The 26,600-nt window shown below is 42.2% G+C and overlaps 1 protein-coding gene across 3 annotated transcripts in view; it reads left to right on the plus strand.

Moving 5' to 3' along the window:
- Positions 1 to 26,600, plus strand: part of ANKUB1 (ankyrin repeat and ubiquitin domain containing 1) — a 76,697-nt gene that overhangs the window by 49,901 nt on the left and 196 nt on the right. For 2 of the 3 annotated variants that reach the window (XM_081569455.1, XM_081569453.1), the window contains exons 3-5: positions 7,390 to 7,606; positions 16,146 to 16,260; positions 20,121 to 21,059. In XM_081569455.1, the coding sequence (XP_081425581.1) occupies positions 7,441 to 7,606; positions 16,146 to 16,260; positions 20,121 to 21,059 (1,220 nt within the window). In that variant the 5' untranslated portion in view covers positions 7,390 to 7,440. Of the gene's footprint in view, positions 1 to 7,389; positions 7,607 to 16,145; positions 16,261 to 20,120; positions 21,060 to 25,240; positions 25,348 to 26,600 lie in introns of all 3 variants that reach the window. The other variant, XM_081569454.1, reaches the window with a different exon arrangement.

Raw genomic sequence — 26,600 nt, forward strand, 5'->3', positions numbered from 1 at the left:
CTGACTTATATGGCTGCATTGGGTCTTTAGTTGTGGCACAGCGATCTTCACTGTGGCATTTGGGTTCTCTTATTGTGGCACATGAGCTCAGTTGCCCCAAGGCATGTGGAATCTTAGTTTCCCAACTAGGGATTGAACTTGCATCCTCTGCATTGCAAAGTGGATTCTCAACCACTGGACCACCAAGGAAGTCCCTAGAATTGCAACTGATTTTTGAAAGTTGATTTTGTACTCTGAAACTTTGTTTATTATTTCTTTCTTTTTTTTTAAGAAATTTATTTATTTTAGTTGGGGGCTAATTACTTTACAATATTGTAGTAGTTTTTGCCATACATTGACATGAATCAGCCATGGGTTTACATGTGTTCCCCATCCTGAACCCCCCTCCCACCTCCGTCCCCATCCCATCCCTCTGGGTCATCCCATTGCCCCAGCCCTGAGCATTTGTCTCATGCATCAAACATGGAATGGTGTTCTGTTTCACACATGATAACATACATGTTTCAATGCTATTGTCCCAGAATGTCCCACCCTCACCTTCTCCCTCAGAGTCCATAAGACTGTTCTATGCATCTGTGTCTCTTATTCTGTCTCGCATATAAGGTTATCGTTACCATCTTTCAAATTCCATATATATGCATTAGTATACTGTATTGGTGTTTTTGTATTGGTGTATAATGGGCTCCAGTTTCATCCATCTCAATAGAACCGATTCAAATGTATTTTTTAATGGCTGAGTAATATTCCATTGTGTATATGTACCACAGCTTCCTTATCCATTCGTCTGCTGATGGACATCTAGGTTGCTTCCATGTCCTGGCTATTGTAAACAGTGCTGCGATGAACATTGAGGTACACGCGTCTCTTTCAATTCTGGTTTCCTCGGTGTGTATGCCCAGCAGTGGGATTGCTAGGTCATATGGCAGTTCTATTCCCAGTTTTTTAAGGAATCTCCACACTGTTCTCCATAGTGGCTGTACTAGTTTGCATTCCCACCAACAGTGTAAGAGGGTTCCCTTTTCTCCACACCCTCTCCAGCATTTATTGCTTGTAGACTTTTGGATAGCAGCCATTCTGACTGGTGTGAAATGGTACCTCATTGTGGTTTTGATTTGCATTTCTCTAATAATGAGTGATGTTGAGCATCTTTTCATGTGTTTGTTAGCCATCTATATGTCTTCTTTGGAGAAATGTCTGTTTAGTTCTTTGGCCCATTTTTTATTGGGTCGTTTATTTTTCTGGAGTTCAGCTGCAGGAGTTGCTTGTATATTTTTGAGATTAATTGTTTGTCTGTTGCTTCGTTTGCTATTATTTTCTCCCATTCTGAAGGCTGTCTTTTCACCTTGCTTATAGCTTCCTTTGTTGTGCAAAAGCTTTTAATTTTAATTAGGTCCCATTTGTTTATTTTTGCTTTTATTTCCAATATTCTGGGAGGTGGGTCATGGAGGATCCTGCTGTGATTTATGTCGGAGAGTGTTTTGCCTATGTTTTCCTCTAGGAGTTTTATCGTTTCTGGTCTTATGTTTAGATCTTTAATCCATTTTGAGTTTATTTTTGTGTATGGTGTTAGGAAGTGTTCTAGTTTCATTCTTTTACAAGTAGTTGACCAGTTTTCCCAGCACCACTTGTTAAAGAGATTGTCTTTTCTCCATTGTATATTCTTGCCTCCTTTGTCGAAGATAAGGTGTCCATAGGTGTGTGGGTTTATCTCTGGGCTTTCTATATTGTTCCATTGATCTGTATTTCTATCTTTGTGCCAGTACCATACTGTCTTGATGACTGTGGCTTTGTAGTAGAGCCTGAAGTCAGGTAGGTTGATTCCTCCAGCTCCATTCTTCTTTCTCAAGACTGCTTTGGCTATTCGAGGTTTCTTATATTTCCATACAAATTGTGATATGATTTGTTCCAGTTCTGTGAAAAATACCATTGGTAGCTTGATAGGGATTGCATTGAATCTATAGATTGCTTTGGGTAGTATACTCATTTTCACTATATTAGTTCTTCCAATCCATGAACACGGTATATTTCTCCATCTGTTTGTGTCCTCTTTGATTTCTTTCATCAATGTTTTATAGTTTTCTATATATAAGTCTTTTGTTTCTTTAGGTAGATATATTCCTAAGTATTTTATTCTTTTTGTTGCAATGGTGAATGGTATTGTTTCCTTAATTTCTCTTTCTGTTTTCTCATTATTGGAGTATAGGAATGCAAGGGATTTCTGTGTGTTAATTTTATATCCTGCAACTTTACTATATTCATTGATTAACTCTAGTAATTTTCTGGTAGAATCTTTAGGGTTTTCTATGTAGAGGATCATGTCATCTGCAAACAGTGAGAGTTTTACTTCTTCTTTTCCTATCTGTATTCCTTTTATTTCTTTTTCCGCTCTGATTGCTGTGGCCAAAACTTCCAAAACTATGTTGAATAGTAGTGGTGAAAGTGGGCATCCTTGCCTTGTTCCTGACTTTAGGGGAAATGCTTTCAATTTTTCACCATTGAGGATAATGTTTGCTGTGGGTTTGTCATATATAGCTTTTATTATGTTGAGGTATGTTCCTTCTATTCCTGCTTTCTGGAGGGTTTTTATCATAAATGGATGTTGAATTTTGTCAAAGGCTTTTTCTGCATCTACTGAGATAATCATATGGTTTTTATCTTTCAATTTGTTAATGTGGTGTTTATTATTTCTAATAGTTTTTTTTGTAGAGTCGTTAGGCTTTTCTCTATATAAAATCAAGTTATCCATAAATTGTGATAGCTTTACATCTTCCTTTCCAATCTGAATGTCTTTCATCTCTCTCTCTCTATTTTCTTTTCTTTTTTTTTGCTTAATTGCTCTGACTAGAGCTTCCAATACTTGCAATACTTCCAGTAATTGCATACGAGTGGCAAGAGTGGGCATCCTTTTCTTGTTTCTGATTTTAGAGGTATTGTTTTTATGTTCTTGAAAGATGCCTAATTATCACAAAAGGAAATAAAAACAATTTCTTCTGCTTTTCTCCCTCTGATATTCAGAAAATTGTAGTATAATATATTTTTAAGCAGATTAAATTCCACGTTATTTCTTAAATGTCTTTCATGTCTTTAAATATGTATACACATAATGTGTTTTTGTTACTATATAGTATAAACTAAGTATATATATATATATGTATGTGTGTATATATATATATACTATATACTTTTACTTAGCTAAGCACTGACTTTATTTTCATTATTTAAAATATTTATTTATTTTTGATCCGGTACTACATTCACATGGTGCTCAATTCAAATGTTACAGAAGGATATACAACAAAAATTCTCTCTCCTACCTCTGGTCCTCAGTTTCCCTCCCCAAAGCAACCTATGTTCATAGTTTTACTTACAAAAATATTTCATAACTTCTGCCAATTAAGCATCCTCTATCACAGTGATACAAGCTGCCTTTTCACTGAACTCTAAACTTTCCCTAAAGTTCTAAAGTACTAATGACAAGAATCAAATGTAGAGGTACACGTCTCTTCCAGAGTCCAGGAAGAACAGGATTACAAGTCACAGGACTGGCCAACATGAAGGGTTTAGTTAAAAATTCTCAACTTCCACAGAGTCTTAATGATCTTTATTTTCTCCTTCTCTGGCAGAATTATATTTAGAGAATTTCCCCTGTGGCTCAGCAGGAAAGAATTTGCCTGCAATGCAGGTTTGATCCCTGGGTCAGAAAGATCCCCTGGAGGAGGGCATGGCAACCCACTCCAGTATTCTTGCCTGGAGAATCCCATGGACAGAGGAGCCTGGTGGGCTACAGTCCATACGGTTGCAAAGAGTCAGATGTGACTGAGCAACTGAGCATGCACGCATGCATGAAATAGATCTGCGCATTTTCTTTATTGAAAAGGACATGGAACAACAGACTGGTTCCAAATAGGAAAAGGAGTACGTCAAGGCTGTATATTGTCACCCTGCTTATTCAACTTACATGCAGAGTACATCATGAGAAACGCTGGGCTGGAAGAAACACAAGCTGGAATCAAGATTGCCGGGAGAAATATCAATAACCTCAGATATGCGGATGACACCACCCTTATGGCAGAAAGTGAAGAAGAACTAAAGAGCCTCTTGAGGAAGGTGAAAGAGGAGAGTGAAAAAGTTGGCTTAAAGCTCAACGTTCAGAAAACTAAGATCATGGCATCTGGTTCCATCACTTCATGGGAAATAGATGGGGAAACAGGGGAAACAGTGTCAGACTTTATTTTTTTGGGCTCCAAAATCACTGCTGATGGTGATTGCAGCCATGAAATTAAAAGACGCTTACTCCTTGGAAGGAAGGTTATGGCCAACCTAGATAGCATATTTAAAAGCAGAGACATTACTTTGCCAACAAAAGTACATCTAGTCAAGGCTATGGTTTTTCCAGTCGTCATGTATGGTTGTGAGAGTTGGACGATGAAGAAAGCTGAGCGCCGCAGAATTGATGCTTTTGTACTGTGGTGTTGGAGAAGACTCTTGATAGTCCCTTGGACTGCAAGGAGATCCAATCAATCCATCCTAAAAGAGATCAATCCTGGGTGTTCATTGGAAGGTCTGATGTTGAAGCTGAAACTCCAATACTTTGGCCAGCTCATGCAAGGGTTGACTCATTGGAAAAGATCCTAATGCTGGGTAGGATTGGGGGCGGGAGGAGAAGGGGACAACAGGGGATGAGATGGTTGGATGGCATCACCGACTCGATGGACATGGGTTTGGGTAGACTCCGGGAGTTGGTGATGGACAGAGAGGCCTGGCGTGCTGCAATTCATGGGGTCGCAAAGAGTCAGACACGACTGAGCGACTGAACTGAACTTAAGATACTTTGTATGTACCTCTTACCATGTTGCCTTGGTTTGCTTATAAAGTGGAAAATCTAATTTTACATTTGTCAATAATGGTTTGTTTATAGAATTGCTTATTTAACAGCATCTGACTTTCTTGGGTATAACTACCAGTGTTTCAACATTCAGAACATTCAGGGAGGGATATCATATAGATAAATGCCTTTTTTATAAATAGATAAGGTGAGTCAGCAAGTTGCTGTTAATCAACAGTTACCTGCTCCTTCTCTGTAAAATCAATATGAAGCAGCATCACCAATTGGTATGCCTCAGTAGAACTTAAAATATTCAGTTGTTAAGTCGTGTCCAGTTCTTTGTGACCCTATGGACTATAGCACACCAGGTTTCCCTATCCTTCACTAAAACGGGTCAGTGAACTTAAAATGGGTTTCCCACAAAAACAAAGCTTATAAAACGGTGAAAATACAGAGTTAAACTAGTGCAATGAGAACTGTGTTCCAGATGTGTTATGAATTATTTATTCAATACATATTTATGGACAGTACACTCTGTACTGGGTACTATTCTAGGCACTCAAGCAATAGTTTCCAAAATACCACAGGTTAGAATGAAGGAGGCAAATATTTATTCATATTCTGAAAAGCACCTTTTAAACTTATTTTTCTAACATCAAATAGTAGTTAGTTGTTAAGGGTGATTTGGGGCTTTGCTGTTTTGTTTGCACATTCTGCATTTAATTCTAAATATAAATTAAAACCCAGATCAAGGGCTAACTTTAGGGAAATCAGAGTAATCATAAAAGAAATAAGAAATAACTATTACAGAAAATATAATTTTTCTCTCTTCTTCACTATCTTTCTATTCGCATTTCATAGGAATTTCTTCATGGCTATAAATACATGGATTAGGAGCCTTAAAGGAGCCATAGGAAAACAGGAGCATGATGAAAGACAAAGGGTGACTGCTATGTCCTTTCAATGTTTACTGAGGGAGTTTATGAGGAGCTGTTGAGGAAAATGGTTCTAAGCATTTAAAATTCAGCGAGCAGCTGTGCCTGCAGATTAGCTCAGCAGAAGAGAGCTGAACTGCTCCCAGTGATCTGAGTCCCTGAAATGGACCTCAGATAAGAGCACCACAGCCTAAGCGATCATCAATAACACTACTCCTTAAAGGCTCTTTCAAAGATATCTGCATGTTGCTCACATTGTGGCAATGTATTATCTGGGAGGTGCACAACGAATTTCATGTATTATAAACCCGAAGCAGGGAGGGGTCCCTGCAGAAACCCAAGACGAATCTGATGCGAAGAAGGGGGAGGGGAGCAGGAGTTGGGCAAGGGAGTAGTGACTGGCTGGAGCAGTCACTTGAGGAACCTGGAGGCCAGGCCAGCTTCTCAGTTTTGCTCAAAGCCCTGTGAAACCCATTACTGGGACCCTGGGTGGCAGCTCGGTGAGCTGATATCTGCTGTGGCAGCATCACACTAAAGAAAAACAAGATCTTCCTGAATCCGCTAAAGAGAAAGTAAAGCCAGTTTCTTTTTTGTTATTGTGGTTGTAAAACGGAAAATTTTAGTAACCTTTCCTTGGTTCCACCCTTTTCCCATTGGCCCCTTTTGCTATATTTTTTAGTTCTGGTCTGATTGATTTAACTGTCTTAACAGATTAATATTCTCCTAAACGTTCCTTCTTAACTCTCAGATATCTGAGTTCCATCTTAGATTCCAAAACAAAAGGAGCAAACGAAACTTTTGTCACTTTTATTTAGTGAAAGTGAAAGTGAAGTCACTTAGTCATATCGGACTCTTTCGACCCCATAGTATGTAGCCTGCCGGGTTCCTCCATCCATGGGATTTTCCAGGCAAGAATACTGGAGTGGGTTGCCATTTCCTTCTCCATGGGATCTTCCCGAGTACTTCCCTTTTTAAAACAGTAAAAGTAAATACATGCAGTTATTAAAAAAAAAAAAAGTCAAACCATACAGAAGAGGAAGAGCATAAAATGATAAGCAAAATTCTCCTCCTACCGTGAGCTCAGTCCCACTCCCCAGAGACAACCTCCTAGAAAGAGTTTTTTTAATTGGCTGAGGTTTAGAATCCACAGTATTTCCATATTAAAGTACATCATGATGGAGGAATTGTTACTAAACTAACACCTACAGAAGCAGAGCATGGGTATATATGATCACCACTCCTCTTGGGTATCTGGGTCCATAGGTAAAAAGGAAGAAGGGACTCAAAGCCTTGCCAAGTCTCCTTCACTTTTCTCAAAGCCATGCTAAGTCGCTTCTTTGTGACCCCATGGACTGTAGCCCACCAGGCTCCTCTGTCCATGAGATTCTCCAGGCAAGAATACTGGAGTGAGTTGCTATACCCTACTCCAGCAGGGCTCACAAATATCTTCAGACAGAAGCGTGACACTCAGACCAGAAGTCAAGGAACCTCACTGGCTCTTGCTTGCAACCTTAGTACCCGTGCTGTAGGAGCTAGAGGCACCGAGAGCAATCCTCCAAGATGTTTGTCCCTCGTCCCAACCCCCAGACAAGACTTATTCCTGAGTTGTCTCCTTTTCTCTTCCCTTAGGAGGAAGATAAGCCCACTCTCTATGTGTTCAACGCTGTGACCCAAGAAACCATGGCCATCATGGAGGGCATTGCCCTTCTCGGTAAAAAAGTGTCTGATTTGAGAACACTGATAGCTCTGAGATGTGGCTTTCCTGTGAGTGTCTTCTGTCTTCGGACCCCAGAGGGACTAGAGATGTACGACTGCAACCTGCTCAGGGACTACCAGACAGACCTCGGTACCCCCCACGATGTGTGATAGCATCTACTACTTGGCACTTGGGTTCTTTGATACCAGATACACAACAGGAGGAAGGGTTGTTTCTAAACTAAAACCTTTATAGGTGCAGTGTGGATGTAAATTATCAAATTTATGTAAATTACCCCCTTCTTTGGGGGTCTCCCTGGTGGTCCAGAGATAAAGAATCCACCTTCCAATGCAGGGACACGGGTTCCATTCCTGTGCAAGGAACTAAGAGCCCCACATGCTTTGGGGCAACTAAATAAGCCTGCTCACCACAACTAGAGAAGCCTGCACGCCACACTGAAGACCCAGCACAGGGGGGAAAAAAATACACCCGTCTTTGTTGTCTGGGTCTGTAGACTAAGAAATAAGAACCTTCTCACAGTCTCAAGAGCTTCCTCAGTGGCTCAGCAGTAAAGAATCCGCCTGCAATGCAGGAGATGCAGGAAATGCAGGTTCAATCCCTGGGTTGGGAAGATCCCCTGGAGGAGGGCATGGCAACACACTCCAGTATTCTTGCCTGAAGAACCCCGTGGACAGAGGAGCCTGAAGGGCTACAATCCATGGGGTTGCAAAGAGTCGGACATGACTGAGCGTGCACACACTACACTACACAAGTGGCATTTGTCTTCAAGCAGCTTGCTGCTGCTGCTGCTAAGTCGCTTCAGTCATGTCCGACTCTGTGAGAGCCCATAGACGGCAGCCCATCAGGCTCCGCCATCCATGGGATTCTCCAGGCGAGAACACTGGAGTGGGTTGCCATTTCCTTCTCCAGTGCATGAAAGGGAAAAGTGAGCTCATGAAAGGGAAAGTGAAGTCGCTCAGTCTTGTCCGACTCTTAGCGACCCCATGGACTGCAGCCCACCAGGCTCTTCCGTCCTTTAAGCAGCTTATGACCTAGTTATTTAATGAAATGATAAAGGATAAATGAGAAAACCGGGGTGACTTTTCTTCAGGCTTGTGCTGCTCAGGTCATGATGAGACACTTTAGAGATTGAAGAGAATTCAGAAATGGCCTGGTCCAACCTCTATTTTTTTATTTTTTTTTTGGTTGCACCATGTGGAATGCAGGGTCTTATTTCCCCACGAAGGCTCGAACCTGTGCCACCTGCAACAGAATTATGGAATCCTAAGCATGGGACCACCAGGGAATTCCCCCAACCCCTAATTTTTTATAGATTTAAAGAAAACACAAAGATTCTATATGCTTAAATTACTTGCTCGGAGTATGTCAAGGATAACACAGTTTAAAATGATCCTCTAAGAAGGAGGTGCTGAAGTTGACGTAAGTAGACAGGAGTCAGAAAATGATACAGAAAGCTGTCAGAGTCGGAAGGAGAACAGGGACTCTGCATTGTCACAGATGAAGAAGAAGAGACTGTTTGCTGGATGTTGGTAAAAGACCAAAGACAGTGTATGATTAAAAACCTTTTGATCTGGCTTAAAGGTCATTGGTGAGCTCAGAGACAGCAATTTCAATAAACCGGATGGAGACAGAAAGGTTGCAGGCATTAAGAAGAAGATAAGTAATAAAGGGATAAAGGGCTTTTTTGGTGATAGAATGTCTGAGAATTAACTTATCAAGCACTGATCAAAGCTAAACATTTCCTAATGTTAGTGATTTTGTAATTTTATGACTTCAGGTTTAGTGACACATTATATAGGTCCAATAGACACACACATGCACACACACACATACACCTTTTCTCGAATCAACCTATACAGGACAGAATGATGCCATTGGTACTTCTCACTGTGAACACCTCATGGCATGTATTCACGACCAGACTGAGCATATCACATCTGAGAGACTATTCCAAGAAAAGGGTCCTGTCAGCTCAGGCCTTGAAATCTAGGTGGGCTCCAGGGCCCCTCAGCCAGACGTTACGCCACTTAGAGACCTACTGTGCCATGTTAATTCCTTTTATATATGAGAAAATCGAGGCTCAAAGAAGTTAAGTGATCTTGTTCAAGGTAATATGGGTAAGGAATAGTCATCTCACATTCAGGGTTGGGCTCTTTCCAACAACTTCTACTGTCAACCCAGTGTCTTTACTGATACTTATTTTATTTGTGCTCTTTAAGTTCTGATCAATGTTTTGTTTTGATTTCCATTAAGGGAAACCCAAGCCAGAAACATGGTTTTCACATTCAGAAAGAAAAAGCCCAAATCAGACAGGCAAACACTGTCCCCAGAGTATGCATGAGGAATCTAGGAACTTGGGATACAGGGACCACACAGGGAGAGGTTGGAGACATTCCCTAGAACGGGCACTGTTGCTTGCACTTGCTTTCCTGCATAGCTTAGGCATGGTAGATGGTTTGGAAGTAGAGAGTGGGTGGATCCAGGTTTTGTAAATATATACAATTTGGGGAATTCACTTTAAAAAATTAAGAGTAAAGAATTAGACCGTTCATGTAGGAAGAGTCTTTGAAATTTAAGTCTCATTAGTTTTACTTTCAGTTATAAATTTTAGTTGTACTTTCTGGAGCAACATAGCACTTTAAAAATAAGTTGCTATTTTCTAACAGAATGCCTAAGCTTATGAAGAAATTTAATGTGTGACAAATGCATTACAGATCAATTGGGATGGAAGGATTATCCAAGTGGTGCTTATTAACTTGCCTAGAAATTTGCTAGAAATTCTCAAGTTAAGCATTAAGAGAAAAACCATCCATTGTCACCTGTGATCTTTGAGAAATTAGAACTGCTTTACTGCAAAAAACTGAAATTGATAGTTAAAACACCTGTAACATTTGTTCACATAAAATACTCTGCTGGGGAGGGTCCTGGAATAGGCAGGTAAGTCTAGATTAGCAATTGCTAAGATGGAAGAAGACAGAAGGTGAACCTTAGGGAGATCCAGCAGGGCCCCGGTAGGTGAATGATAGCACCAGGGTAGTGAATGAATCAATGAATTTTTTTGTTTTGTTGTTTGATATTTAATTGCCAAGTCCTGTCAGACTCTTTGAGACCCCATGGACTATAGCCTGCCAGGCTCCTCTGTCCATGGAATTTCCCAGGCAAGAATACTGGAGTGGGTTGTTATTTCCTTCTTTAGGGGATCTTCCCCACCGAGAGATCAACCCATGTCTCCTGCATTGCGGGCAGATTCTTTACTGCTGAGCCACCAGGAATCAATGAATGAATGACATAAAAGGTAGAAAATGAGACAAGCTGGTTGCTGACACTGGAGCCTCTGTCAACATGTAAGAGAAATCTCACCCCAGAGACTGGGATTCAGAATAAGAATTCTCCAAGTTCCAAGCTCAGAGAACAGAGATGGGATCTCAGTTCTGAAACCCCAAAGGTAGAGTAGGATACTGAGACTTGTGCTCTGAGGCATAAGATGGGGGCTTGGTCTCTTATTTCTGGAGGAATAAGGCAACTTACTAGAACAGGACAACATCTGAGCAGGATGAACAGGAAGAACAACTTTCCACCAAACTTCTGAGCTGCTGGCCTGCAATCTTAACAAATCCTCTGCTACTGAAATTTGGACTATTCCAGTCATTCAAATGGAGACTATGTGGCCTCACTGTGGAGGACCAAGGGGCCTGGGGTAGAGTGCTAAGCTAAAGCTTTTCAATGCTCATGTTTGAGTGATTTTCATAAATTAAAAACATAGTAAGTCACTTAAGTCAGGAGATGATATCAATGCACTTGGTACAGTGTTTAAAGTCTTTTGTTTCTAGTGCTAGTCATAGAAATCCAATATTTTATTTTAAGATTTTCTCTTGATGTGGACCATTTTTATAGTCTTTATTGAATTTGTTACCATATTGCTTCTGATTTTTATGTTTTGGTGTTTTGGCCACAATGTATGTGGAATCTTCGCTCCCTGACCAGGGATCAAATCTGTACTCTCTGCATTGGAAGGTGAAGTCTTAACCACTGGACTGTCAGGAAAGTCCTCAAATATTTTACAAGAAAGTTTAAATACAGCAAGAAGCTTTAGAGAAACAAATCTATTATGTCAGGGATGATCCATGTTTTGGAAAATGTTTATTAAGGCATTTCTAGAGTGTGTTTGTAGAACTGCTACTCAATCTCTACAGAATAATTCCATAATTCTCCAGCAAGAGAGTGAGTTCTCCTAGCTGAGGCCAGACTTGGGAGGGTTAAGGTAGGCTAGGGGCTTTGAGGGTATTAATGCAGATCATGCTCTGTGAGTAAATAAGCTGTCAACTAGGAATCAACCCACAAAGGACAATGAGGCCAAGGTCAAGAAATCCTAGAGCCAAGAGTAAGGGAAGAAGAGCCCCATTTCAAGACTACAGATTGTAACATTCAAAAGGGAGGGATCAAAAACAAAACAAACAACAACAACAACAAAACCAAATGAGAGGGATCAGCAGGAAGAACATATACTTGTGTCAGTGTCTACCTGTGAAGTGGAGGCAAGAAGGGCAAGAGCAGAGAAGCAAAAAGGAAAGAAAGAGAAAAAAGGCAACTGAAAAAAGGAGGCTTTCTAAGCATTCAAAAGAATCCTAGAGACATGAATTCCAAGCCAAATTCTACTCCCAGCTCACTGAGTAATTCAGGCTATTCTCCATGTGCTAGTCTTTTAGGATCTTTTTTTTTTGGCTGTGCTGGGTCTTCGAGAGGGCTTTCTCTATTTGCAGAGAGTGAGGGCTCAGTAGATGCCCTGAGGCATGTGGGGTCTTAGTTTCTTGATCAGAGATTGAACCCATATCCCCTGCAAATTCTATACCTCTGGACCACCAGGGAAGCCCTGGTGGATCTTCTTACCTTCAGCCTTCTGTGACTCTAAGATTACTAGTGTTATGAATATTCTACTTTCCTTCTTTCTCACCTACAAGAATTTATGGTGAACCTGTCTGAGTCTGAGGATATGCATGGATGAGCCTAGTCACATAATGTCTCATCATCACTTTGGCATGCAACTTCTGGGGCCATCATATTAAGTCAAAAGCAGTCAATCCATCTGCTGTTCAGACCTCAGCTCTCCTAGCTGAGGCAATTAGAGTCTCGCTTGAAGACAAGCATAACATAGAGGACAGGAACAAGGGCCCAGGAGCCAGATTGTCCAGGTCCAACACCTGGTTCCACTACTTACTGGTTATGTAAAACCTGGGGGTTACTTCATCTTACAGTGCCTCAATTTCCTCAGCTGTCAAATGAAGAAAATAATACAACCCATCACTTAGGGTTGTTGTGAATTTTAAATTATTAAATTATTCATGTATTTAGAACATATAATAAGCATTCAGTGAATATTAGCTATTCATATTCAATATATTACTATCATTATTATTAACTATCATTCTTGTGAATTCAAACTGGGAAATACAGAGAGAGAAAACTGGTTATCAGTAGGGGTGAAAAATGAAAAGCGTCAAGAAGTAAGGTTGGATTACAGCAAATCCATGTGGCATGCATGCCAAAGTTGTGATAGGACAGAAACTCCGGGAGCAAGCAGGGCAGCCTGTCAGTGGAGCAAGGAAGGCACACAAAGAGACCTAGAGGGCATGAGAGAGAGATCCTGGGACCCATGGGAGAGATGACCCATTTTGAAAGGTGTCTTGGTTCCTTAGAAATCAATATGTTGTCATCGTCTCAATAAAATAAGCCCCATTTTCTTGAGGGTCTCCTTGCAATCCAAGAGCATAATTAAAATAGAGCCCATAGACTGGATGAAACATAATATTTGGGCTCAAAGAGTTCTCTTTTAGTGTTTGTCAACTGGCAATTCCAAAGCAAAAATGTATATTCAATAACAAAGAGTTTCCAAATAGTCTATGGTAACCAGCTGAACAGTCTTTTATCCTATTTGGAGAGGTAAGAGGATGGTGCAGGCAAAGAGGGCTTCCTGGAGGAGGTGATGCCAGGATCGCATCATGAACTATTGGGAGGAAGGTGGGAGAATCAGAAGAATTTAAAAGAAGGGATAGCAAAAGAAGCCACAAATCCACAAACAGCCTGGGGTACACAGAGAAATACAGGCCAGTCTACTGGGCTACTAAGGGTCAGGAGGGCAGTACACGGCCAGAACCTGTTTGAGCAGTGGGTCAGAACTTCATTCAACGAGTATTTACCGATCATCCATCATGAGCCAGGCACCTTTCGGGAAAACAAGCACAGAGTTATGAGCAAGAGTAGCAAGTTTCCAGGGACTTCCCTGGTGGTCCAGTGGCTTAGACCCAATGCAGGGGGCACAGGTTTGATCCCTGGTCATGAGACTAGATTCCACATGCCACATCTAAAGATCTTGTATGCTGCAACTAAGACCAAAGCCAAATAAATAAAAGTCTCTCTCTTTTCTTTTTTTAAGTAACAAGGTTCCTACTTCTTGAAGCTTGGTTTTCAGTGGGGAAGGCATACATCACCCAGTAAGCAGAAAAATATCCAATTTTAAATAGAATGAAGAATTATAAAAGAAAGCAGAAGGGAATAGAGAGTGGCATGGTAAGGTGGGGAGAGGTTATTGTAGATGGTTGGCTAGAGCAGGAGATGACATCTGAGCAGAGAATTGAATAAAGATGGGGAGGCTGTGGGGAGCTTCTCAAGGTAGATTTAGGTAAGAAGTTATCTAAGCCTGAAATAGGACAGAGCTGGTTGAGATGGAGGTGAGGAAACAGAGTAAAACTGTCAGGTCTTAGTGATTGTATGAGCTTCCCAGGTGGTTCAGCGGTAAAGAATCTGCCTGCCAGGCAGGACACACAGCTTCAATCCCTGGGTCGGGGAGATCCCCTGGAAAAGGAAATGACAACCCATTTCAGTATTCTTGTCTGGAGAATCCCATGGACAGAGGAGCGTGGAGCGCTACAGTCTATGGGGTCGCAAACAGTTGGACACGACTGAGCGACTAAAAAAAAACGAGTGATTGTATAGCTGTTGGGAGAGAAAGGAAGGGATGGAGAACAACTCCGAGGTTTCCAGTTCAGGCAGCAAGGAAGGAAGATGGTGGTGACACAAACTGAGACACGGGACAGGAGGAAAAGCAGGTTGGGCGTGAAAGGTTGTCTTTCACAACAGCAGGTTCTGGCATGATCCCTTGGCTGGTGATGTCCCCGGCAGAAGTAATCTGCAGCTGGAGCAGAGGCCTGCCTGGAGTTTGCGGACTCAGGGGTGAGGGCACAGGAGTGATCAATGATGTCATCAGTGGCACTGAGGTGGCCTGTCAGTCAGCCAACAAACTTGGAGTGGGCACTTGTATCCTCACAGAGGACCATCTGTGAGCACTCGGCAAGTGGCAGGTGGTGTGGCAAGTCCTAAAGGAGCTTCCTATTTAGTAGGCTGTGAAAAAAAATCTCCAAACAAGTAAAATGATTTCAAGTACTGATGATAGGGACTATGAAGAAGTTAAAGTAAGGTCACAGCATAAGGGGTTTTGGGGAGGGTGGGTTGTGGCAGAGATTGCTTTAGCCATGGTGACTGAGATGGTCCTCTGTGAGGACACAATGTTGAAGGTAAAGCTGAGTAAGAAGGACACTGCCCTGTGGCACTGGATAAAGCCCCTTTGAAGCAAAAGAAACTGTAGGTCTTTCGATCCTCGGATGGGAGTGGACTTGATGTATCTGAAGAACAGGTGAAAGGTCAGAATGGCCAAAACAGAGTGAGAGAGGCAGGCTGGAGGGAGAAAAGTCTGAGTGGGTCAGAAGGGGAGGAGCCCGTTTTTGGTTTTTTCTCTTTCTGGCCGCTCTGCAAAGGTTGTCTTTCACAACAACAGGGTTCTAGCATGATCCTTTGGCTGGTGATGTCCCCAGCAGGAGGAATCTGCAGCTGGAGCAGGGGCCTGGCTGGAGTTTGGACTCCAGCCAGGGAATCTTAGTTCCCCAACCAGGGATCAAACCCATGCCCCCTGCAGTGGAAGCATGGAGTTTTAACCACTGGACTTCCAAGAAAGTTCCCAACACTGGGTTTTATCCTGAGGGAACATGTAGAGTAAAAGCAGAAGCCTGAGGAAAGATTCCTGGGAAACACCAGCCTGAAGGACAAAGGGAAGGTAGTCACAAAACCAGGAGCAGACAGGCTTTTGTGGAACAAGTGATAAATCCTCCAGCTGCAATGGGCACATCACTTTTATGTTCATAATGCAGAATGGCTCCTGTTTTATGAGGGATACAATGTAAGGATTGTTCATCTTCACCCATAGCCCACACATAAGCTAAAGGCCCAAGAAGTCCATATGTCCTGCCACCATTTCTTGAGTTTCTCTTTCAACATAACAGCTTTCATTTACATAGTGGTGTATAGATCAGCAAGGAATCAGTGTCCACAGGACTGCTCTAAGATAGCTGCAGAAAGAAGTTCAGCATTGTATGCTTTCACTGTGCAGATGAGAAAATGCAAGTATACAGAAGTTAAGAAGTTTTTCCAAGTTAATGTAGGCCTAAGCTAAAGACAGCATCTCTCTTTCTCTCTCACTTTTAGGCATCCCTGTCTCCTTATCCAAAGGTTACTTTTCATTTGGCACCTAGTTCAGGCCAGTTTGGAGAAAGCTATCATTGGATGTTTTTTGATCACCAAACCCTGGTGACTCTAACCATCTCCATTTCTTTATCCACAGGCACAACACTTCGCTTGGATGTCTGGGACGGATGGAAGGAGTTTCTGATGGGTTGTCTGCTTGGACAAAAACTTCAAGTCCAACGCTATTTATCAAATGAAGGACCAGTCCTCAAGTACGAGATAAAGCAAATGCTAAACTAATTAATTTTTGCTAAACTCTCATAGGACCTCTTTAGCTGGGGTGTTGCTCCATGAAAGTTCCCCTTAGACATTTTTATTACCATATATTCTGGAATAAGACAGCAAGGATGCCACCAGGGCTGAGAGCCTTTGGTGATGAATTCCAATTCAGGAAGGCTTTCCTCATACTAACAATCTAAATGGGAGACTTCAGTTTGGTTTGGATATTAGAGATTGAGGGCAGGAGGAGAAGGGGACGACAGAGGATGAGATGGCTGGATGGCATCACCGACTCGATGGACATGGGTTTGGGTGGACCCAGGGAGTTGGTGATGGACAGGGAGGCCTGGCATGCTGTGGTTCACGGGGTCGCAAAGAGTCGGACACAACTGAGCGACTGAACTGAACTGAACTGACTGAACAGCACTTTTTAAAGGCTACCAGAATAAGTGCCTTGCCACTCTTGCATTCAATTGTTCTAAAAACCACTGATTGCTAATTGATTGGCTGAAAATATTCGTGGTCTCTTCCTAAGCTATCATGTAACTTATCAAATTACATTTAATGCACGCTTTTAAACTTTTGCCACACACGAAGTGTTGCCTGTGCTGCTGGGGCAATGGAGGAGGGTAGGCTCAGAGAAGCAGGTGGACATTTTAACTTATCTCTGCAGCCAGTAAATTCCCAGGTGCACAAACTACCTTTTAGGTTTTAATGAAGTGGTATTTTTGAACAGTGCCCCCTCGTGGTGATTTAATCATACTTTACAGATGCCCACACACGGGAGGCTGTGAGGTGACAGACTGGAAAGCCAGCTTTTGAAATTTTCTAAGATATTCAAATAATCTAAATTAATTTCTATTTGGGGATAATTATAACGCTCTCTTTTCATGCTCTGAACGCAAAGAACCATTTCACCGCTTTCAACAGTGCCTATTTGTTGAATACTTTGTAGCAGACATTGTGTTATATTTATTACCTTATTTTATACTTAGAACATTTCTATGAGATTACCCATAAAAATCTTATTCTTTATCTTATTTTACAGGTAAGGAAACTGATTTAGGAAATTTGCCCAACATCACACAGTTAGCAAAGGGGCCAACTAAGTTTTGGATCCCAACAACTTACTGCAGTGCTCATGTACTTAACCATTTCCAGCTAATCTTTAAATAAAATCTAAGAGCTCAGAGAATATAAATAATAAGACTGAAAAGCTCCTTTTGCAATTCATACACCCAATCAACAAACATCCATTGACTGTTTACTATGTACTATGAGCAATAAACAAGATATGGTTCCTGCCTTTAGCAAGCTTACAGTCCAGTAGAAGAAACACAAAACAAGTAACCAATTCTTGGAAGAACAGCATTGCAAAATGTCCAGGGGTACAAACTCCAGTGCCCATCTACCTAGATTCATAGCCCTACTCCCTCAGTGTTTAATTGTGTACACTTGAGCAAGTAGTCATCCTGTACCTCAGTTTCCTCTTCTGCAAAATACGAATAATAATAGCACCTATCTTATAGACCTACTTTAGAGATTAAATGAGCTAATATCATAAGGAACTTAGAGGTCAGCCTGGCACATGGTAAGGAGGATGTAAATGTTAGGTGTCACTGCTGTTACCATTCAGCCTGATAAGTATGATGACATGGGCATTGTGCAAGAAGATATGGGAATGTATAGTAGGGACAACTAGACTTACAGGAGCAGATAAAGCATCCTTAAAAAGGAACTTGAAGGGCTGATATTCAGGTAAATGATTGGGAGAAGAATTAAAAGGTTCCAATGAGGGCTTTCCTGGTGGCTCAGATAGTAAAGAATCTGCCTGCAATTCAGGACACCTGGGTTTGATCCCTGGGTTGGGAAGGTCTCCTAGAGAAGAGAATGGCTACCTACTCCAGTATTCTTGCCTGGGAAATCGCATGGAGAGAGGAGCCTGGAGGGCTACAGTCCATGGAGTAGCAAAGAGTCAGACATGACCGATTAACTAACACTTTCAAAACAGATGGAACCACATGTACAAAGACCCAGGGGGCAAGAATAGATTTAAAAAACTGAAAAAAGTTCCACATGGTAGATTATAGAATAAGAGGAAGCTAGTGGCCAGAGGCTGGAAAGATTAGAAGAGGCCAGCTCATGAAGGCTCCTGTAGGAATGTGAAGGACTTTGGACTTTGTCTTTTGAATGGTGGGAAGACATGCAAGGTAGAGAAAGACCATGATGCAATCTGCATTTTAGAATGTTGCCTCTGGCTGCAGTGTGAGGAATAGAGGCAGTGTCAAAAGACACTGGCAGCCTGAGCTAGGCTTATGCAGCAGAGGTGGGTCTAGGAGAACAGATAGATAGTGAAAAGATCATTCAGGAGGCAAAATCAACTAGTCTCAGCAACGAGAGTGCTCTAGTTCCAACAACATGGGTATAAAGGATGAAAGCAAAGGCCAGTTAGTCGACCCAGGAGAAGCTTTTCTCCCCAAATCAGGAAAACTGATCAAATTCAGAGTTGCTGGCTTACACTAATGAATTTCAAAATAAATTGATATATGAACCAAAACAGCAATGCATTCATGTATAACTCTAGTTAATTAGACTCTAACTGTCATAGGGCCCTAAAAGTTCACATGTTCTGGGAAGATTATCTTTCTTATTCAGGAGAATTCCATGGGAAGCCAATAGACAGGAACAGATGCTGTGGTGAGCATGTAATCAGAAACAAGTGTTAGTTCTATGCAGTAGATTTTGGATGATACCAGGCTAGCTCGCCTCCATCTCTACAATGGGGTCTGATAAGCCTTGTCCAAGTGGATCTGGGACAATACCTGGCAGAGCCTTGTCTAGCTTTGCCTCCCTAATTCTTATTTCTCTGAACACTCTTCACCAATCATTTGATTTGTGCCTGATGGGGTGTTGGAAGGACAGAGATGTCAGGAAGGCCAGTAAGGGTATAATACAGTGGACGAGAAGGGGAGTTGGTGGGAAGTGATGTTAGGGATGGGCAGGGTCCTGGTGACACGGCGGGCCTCTGCAGGCCAAAGTGAAGCATTAGAATTTCAGTTGCAGCAGGAAGCTATTAGAGTGTTTAGAACAGGGCATAGGCCACCACCAACTTAAGGAAAAAAAAGATTGCTAAGCACTATGTGAGGAAAAGCCCATAGCAGGATAAGAAGGAAGTGGGAGACCAGTTAGGAGACTGTGGCACTGGTGGTCATGCTGGTGGGAGGCAATCTAATGGCTTAGGTCAGAATAGCAGTGGAGACTCTGAGAAGCCAGAATATAAGGACAAAGCAAACAAACATACAAAATGTTCAAATTTCTAAAAATGTACTGAATCTCTTCCTGTACTTTCCCAGTTAATACAAAGCTTAATATTTTTCTTGAACATTTTATTTTCATACAAAAGAAAACTGCTCCAAAGAAACCAGTTTGAATTATTTACATATGCAGAGTAGGATAATGTGTATAAGCAGGACCTGTGTGATTTAACCTGCATATTGTGTGCTAAGTCACTTCAGTTGTGTCCCGAGTCTTTGTGACCCCATGGATTGTAGCCCTCCAGGCTCCTCTGCCCATGGGATTCTCCAAGCAAGAATACTGGAGTGGGTTGCCATTTCATCCTCCAGGGGATCTTCCCCACCCAGGGACCGAACCTGTATCTCCTGTGTCTTCTGCATTGACAGGTGGGTTCTTTACCACTAGCCCCATCTGGGAAGCCCGTATATTACTATAGGCCTTTTCTGAAAACATTTTAGGTAAAAGTTAGGAAGAAATAGATATTTTAACTAGAATGCCTCAGGGGTATTTAGTGAAACTACACTTGTCTGTTTGCTCTGGCTTGTTTCATTCATTTCAGGTATCAGAAAAGGGTCGCCCTGTACATCGCCGCCTTTTATGGGTACATCGAGCTCACTGAATGGGCCCTGAAACAGGGTGTGCGGCCCCATGAGGCAGTCGGCGTGCACCCCTACCGAGCATGGTGCCAGGAAGCCCTGCACACAGACGTCTCTAAATGCCCCATTCATGCAGCTGCGGAAGCCGGCCAACTGTTGATTCTGAAGGCCTTTGTCAACTGCAGCGTGCTGTGCCTGGATTGCAAAAACGCAGCAGGACAAACTCCTCTGACCATTGCATGCAAACACAAGCATAAAGACTGTGTGTTGTATTTACTGAGTAAAATGTGGTCCACGGTTTCTTTTCTGAAAATCTCAGTCTCTATGAGGATTTATATTAAAGTAAAACAATGGGTACTCAGAGCTCAGAGTCACAACCTGAATAAAGGCCAGCTTTGCGGAACAAGGGTCTTGGGGGCAAAAGTTGGAGACGTTGTGATGGTGGATGGTTTCACCAAACCCAAAATGACCTCCAAGAGCTGGCAGAAGGCTACGGACAAAGACTCACAAGGAGGCACTGAGGGCAAACTGCCACCTCTCAGGGAGCAAACTGTGAGCAGGAAACTTGCCCATCCTTTGGCAATTGCACAGCAGGACACAAAAGAAGAGACAGTCAAATTTCCTCCACTGGTAGATGCAAACACATTCTCTGAATTACAAAAAAGACAACAAAACTGGAAAAAAATTACTGCCCCAACTAGGAAAACAGAAAAGCTCATAAAAAATACATATATGCCCCAAGTCCCTCTCCCTGCAGTTTCAAGAGTGGGCTATTCACACCCATCTTTTTACTATGCAACTCCCAGTGCTGACTTTTTACTCAGATCTTCCTTCGCATCTTTCTCAGAGCATAGTGGGAGGACTCCAAGGGAGAATGCCATCTACTGCTTAGCTGTGGCCAGGTAAGCTTTTCTCTTCAAACACAGGCAAACTTTAATAGGGCAGCTCTAGGGGACAAATGGTCCAAGAAGCCCTAACATGCCATATGGTGTAATACAGGTTGTTCCAATGCATCAGTCCCCAGCTTCAATGTCCACAGCCTAACCTCATATTCAGGACAAAATGAACTGATTTTATTGGCCCATCCATGTAGTATTCTACTCACCAAATTTTCAGGAAGAGAACAGTTGTATCAATGAACAAGTTCCCATGCTGCTGCTGCTGCTTCCCTTTTTTTTTTTTTTAACTAAAAGGAATTGCTAATTATAATTAAAGGGAGAAGGGGAAAGAAGCAAATTTTTCAGGCACATTCATTTCATAAGGTAAAATTTTATATGTGGGTCATCAGTTTTCACTGAAAACAGAACTCTAATTAGATCTCAGGACCCATCCATGACTTATGAGGCATTCTTGGGTGCCATGATTACAATGGAAATATAGATTAATGAATGGCTTTCCCCCTTACTCAATATCATGAGAAGGAAAGAAAAAATAAAGCTAGACTGTTTTAGTGGCCTTTCTGTATTTGTCTTCCTATCAGCTAGATTGTTGCCACCTACTGGTGAGAATAATTTTAGCCCTAAAACTCTGGATGTGACTGGTGATGGAAACAAGATCTGATGCTGTAAAGAACAATATTGCATAGCAATCTGGAACGTTAGGCCCATGAATCAAGGTAAATTGAAAGTGGCCAAACAGGAGATGGCAAGAGTGAACATCGACATTTTAGGAATCAGTGAACCAAAATGGACCGGAATGGGCAAATTTAATACAGACAACCATTATATCTACTACTGTGGGCAAGAATCCCTTAGAAAAAATGGAGTAGATCTCATAGTCAACAAAAGAGTCCAAAATGGAGTACTTGGGTACAATCTCAAAAATGACAGAATGATCTCTCTTCGTTTCCAAGGCAAATCATTCAATATCACAGTAATCCAAGTCTATGCTCCAACCACTGATGCTGAAGAAGCTGAAGTTAAACAGTTCTATGATGACCTACAAGACCTTCTAGAACTAACACCCAAAAAAGATGTCCTTTTCATCACAGGGCACTGAAATGCAAAACTAGGAAGTCAAGAGATACTTGGAGTAACAGGCAAGTTTGGCCTTGGAGTACAAAACGAAGCAGGGTAAAGGATAACAGAGTTTTGCCAAGAGAATGCACTGGTCATAGCAAACATGATCTTCCTACAACACAAGAGAAGATACTATACATGGACATCACCAGATGGTCAATACCAAAACCAGATAGATTATATTCTTTGCAGCTGAAGATAGAGAAGCTCTATACAGTCAGCAAAAGAAGACTGGGAGATGACTGTGGCTCAGATCATGAACTCCTTATTGCAAAATTCAGACTTAAATTGAAGAAAGTAGAGAAAACCACTAGACCACTCAGGTATGACCTAAATCAAAACCCTTATGATTACACATTGGAAGTGACAAATAGCTTCAAGGGATTACATTTGATAGACAGAGTGCCTGAAGAACTATGGACGGAGGTTCGTGACATTGTAGAGGAGACAGGAATCAAGACCATCTCCAAGAAAAAGAAATGCAAAAAGGTAAAATGATAGTCTGAGAAGGCCTTACAAATAGCTGTGAAAAGAAGAGAAGCGAAAAACAGAGGAGAAAAGGAAAAATATACCCATCTGAATGCAGAGTTCCAAAGAATAGCAAGGAGAGATAAGAAAGCCTTCCTCAGAGATCAGTGCAAAGAAATAGAGGAAAACGATAGGATGGGAAAGACTAGAGATCTCTTCAAGAAAATTAGAGATACCAAGGGAACACTTCATGCAAAGATGGGCACAATAAAGGACAGAAACCGTATGGACCTAACAGAAGCAGAAGATATTGAGAAGAAGTGGCAAGAATACACAGAAGAACTACACAAAAAAAGCTCTTAATGACCCAGATAACCACGATGGTGTGACCACTCACCTAGAGCCAGACATCCTGGAATGGAAAATCAAACGGGCCTTAGGAAGTATCACTACAAACAAAGCTAGTGGAGGTGACGGAATTCCAGTTGAGCTACTTCAAATCCTAAAAGATGATGCTGTCAAAGTGCTGCACTCAATATGTCAGCAAATTTGGAAAACTCAGCAGTGGCCACAGGACTGGAAAAGGTCAGTTTTCATTCCAATCCCAAAGAAAGGTAATGCCAAAGAATGTTCAAACTACCACACAGTTGCACTCATCTCATACACTTGCAAAGGAATGCTCAACATTCTCCAAGCAAGGCTCCAACAGGATGTGAACCGAGAATTTCCAGATGTTCAAGCTGGATTAAGAAAAGGCAGAGGAACCAGAGATCAAATTGCCAACAACCATTGGATCATAGAAAAAGCAAGAGAATTCCAGAAAAAACATTTACTTCTGCTTCACTGACTACGCCAAAGCCTTTGACTACGTGGATCACAACAAAAAATGGAAAATTCTTAAAGAGATAGGAATACCAGACCACCTTACCTGCCTCCTGAGAAATCTGTATGCAGGTCAAGAAGCAACAGTTAGAACCGGACATGGAAAAACGGACCAGTTCCAAATTGTGAAAGGAGTACATCAAACTGTATATTGTCCCCCTGCTTATTTAACTTATATGCAAAGTACATCATGTGAAATCCCAAGCTGGATGAAGCACAAGCTGGCATCAAGATTGCCAGGAGAAATATCAATAACCTCAGACATGCAGATGACACCACCCTTATGGCAGAAAGCAAAGAGGAATTGAAGAGCCTCTTCATGAAAGTGTCTGGAGAAGGAAATGGCAACCCACTCCAGTATTCTTGCCTGGAGAATCCCATGGACGGAGGAGCCTGGTAGGCTACAGTCCACGGGGTCACAAAGAGTCGGAAATGACTGAGCTACTTTACTTTCACTTTTCATGAAAGTGAAAGAGGAGTGTGAAAAAGCTGGCTTAAAACTCAACATTCAAAAAATGAAGATCATGGCATCCAATCCCATCACTTCATGGCAAATAGATGGGGAAACAATGGAAACAGTGGTAAGACTTTATTTTGGGGGGCTCCAAAATCACTGCAGATGGTGACTGCAGCCATGAAATTAAAAGATGCTTGCTCCTTGGAAGAAAAGCTATGACCCATCTAGACAGCATATTAAAAGGCAGAGACATTACTTTGCCTACAAAGGTCCATCTAGTCAAAGCTATGGTTTTTCCAGTAGTCATGTATGGATGTGAGAGTTGGAACATAAAGAAGGCTGCTGCTGCTACTGCTAAGTCGCTGCAGTCGTGTCCGACTCTGTGCGACCCCATAGACGGCAGCCCACCAGGCTCCTTCGTCTCTGGGATTCTCCAGGCAAGAATATTGGAGTGGGTTGCCATTTCCTTCTCCAGTGCATGAAAGTGAAAAGTGAAAGTGAAGTCGCTCAGTCGTGTCTGACTCTTCGCGACCCCATGGGCTGCAGCCTACCAGGCTCCTCCGTCCATGGGGTTTCCCAGGCAAGAGTACTGGAGTGGGGTGCCATTGCCTTCTCCGAAAGAAGGCTGAGCATCGAAGAATTGATGCTTTTGAACTGTAGTTTTTGGAGAATACTCTTGAGAGTCCTTTGAACTGCAAGATCAAACCAGTCAATCCTAAAGGAAATCAGTCCTGAATATTCATTGGAAGGACTGATGCTGAAGCTCTAATACTATGGCCACCTGATGCGAAGAGCTGACTCCCTGGAAAAGACCCTGATGCTGGGAAAGATTGAAGGAAGGAGGATAAGAGGACAACAGAGGATGAGATGGTTGGATGGCATCACCGACTTGATGGATATGAGTTTGAGCAAGCTCTGGGAGTTGGTGATGGACGGGAAGCCTGGCGTGCTGCAGTTCACGGGGTCACAAAGAGTCAGACTCGACTGAGCAACTGAACTGAACTGAGCACAATGAGGTTGAGAATAGAAATCTTATTTCCAAACTTATTGTTTCTCATTTCCCTTTGAATATTTTTCTCTCCCTTGCATTTGTACTCTTGACTGCCTTCCCATCTGTCTTCTCCCTTTTCCCCAGCATGTATCCCACAGGACATATCCCACATTCCCCTGTTGGTGTGTTGTGGAGGGCAGAGGGGGACCTGCACACTTTATGCCCCCGAAAAGCTCTCTCTGGTTTGACTCATGTCTCTCCTCACAGGAGTCATGAAAGCACCCATGTCCATCTGAAGCTGACAGTCAAGCCAGGCAGCCAGGTGGTCTGAGCACTTAGCACTGAAGGACCAGTTACAGCTCTTGGGCCGAAATGTGAGAAATGGACACGTGCCTTCTTGATGGTGGGGTCCACCATCATCAAGCTAGTATCATAGCCAGGAGATGGGAAAGAGCCTAATTAATGCTTCATGGTGGTGACCCAGGAGAACTGCATCAGGGAGGGTCCATTAGATGTTCCCAGTTGTGTGAGAAATGTGATCTCCCAAACCAGGACCCCAGACATTTCATCTGGCACCATATGAGAGCATTTGCTGGACTACGTGTCATTCAGGAACTCCACGTTTGTTTTTGTTTTTTAACATTATTTATCTATTTATTTATTTATTGGCTATGCTCAGTCTTAGCTGCAGCATGCAGAATCTTCAGTCTTTTAGTTGTGGCCTGTGGGATCTAGTTCCCTGACCAGGGATTGAACCTGGGCCCCCTGCATTGGGGCACAGAGAGTTAGCCATGAGACCACCAGGGAAGTCCCTAGGAATGCCATCTTTAGCTTCACAAAAATATACTTGTGAGGGTTGACTCAGAGTATTTAGTTAACTCACATCCAGTGCTAATGTGGGTCTCAGGTGGTGAGTGCAGGTGGCTGGTGTGGAGATGACAGTGACTAAGGTCAGACTGAGTCTCATTCCTCAGAAGACAGTGTCAACTTTATACACATCAAAGAATATTGCCAAGGTGTGCCTAGAAAACTGTCTTCCTTACAGCTTATTGTCTGATTCCAGTGAACTTGATGTAACCTGGAAATCCAGCTTAGTGAAGATTCAAATGTGGAGGATTGGTCCAGAAGGTTCAGAGTGCACTGAGAATAGATGGTAATCCCCAAAGATGTTCCTGATGGGCTCTTATGCTCCTGATAAAAGAAGAACTCTCTATGTTGTTTTGTTTCATTTTGATAAAAAGTACCAAGGAGGGAATCCCCTGTTGGTCCAGTGGTTAGCACCCCAGGTTTTCGCTGCCAAGGAAGTGGGTTCAATCCCTAGTTCAGAAACTAAAGTTCCTGCAAGTTGCACAGCACGGCCAAAAAAAGCTTCAACCCACAAATTCTATGACATTGAGTGGCTTTCTGTTTCGAGCCGTGAGTGTTCACCTTTTGGTACTGCCTTGGGATGATTTCATTCCCACTGCTTCACAAGGAAATGGTTTTAGAAAGATTCCTTTTTCCTGTTTACCTCCTCATAAGGGAAGACAAACCAGCCACAGGAACAACAAAATAAGCCCAAGATTTCCATCATTTTAGCTATAAATGGGGACAAGAATGGACCTCCTTATAAATTATGCCCTGTTTT

This window comes from Giraffa tippelskirchi, chromosome 2 (assembly GCF_054371585.1).
Source record: "Giraffa tippelskirchi isolate mGirTip1 chromosome 2, T2T-mGirTip1v1.2.pri, whole genome shotgun sequence".
Classification (NCBI taxonomy): Eukaryota; Metazoa; Chordata; class Mammalia; order Artiodactyla; family Giraffidae; genus Giraffa; species Giraffa tippelskirchi.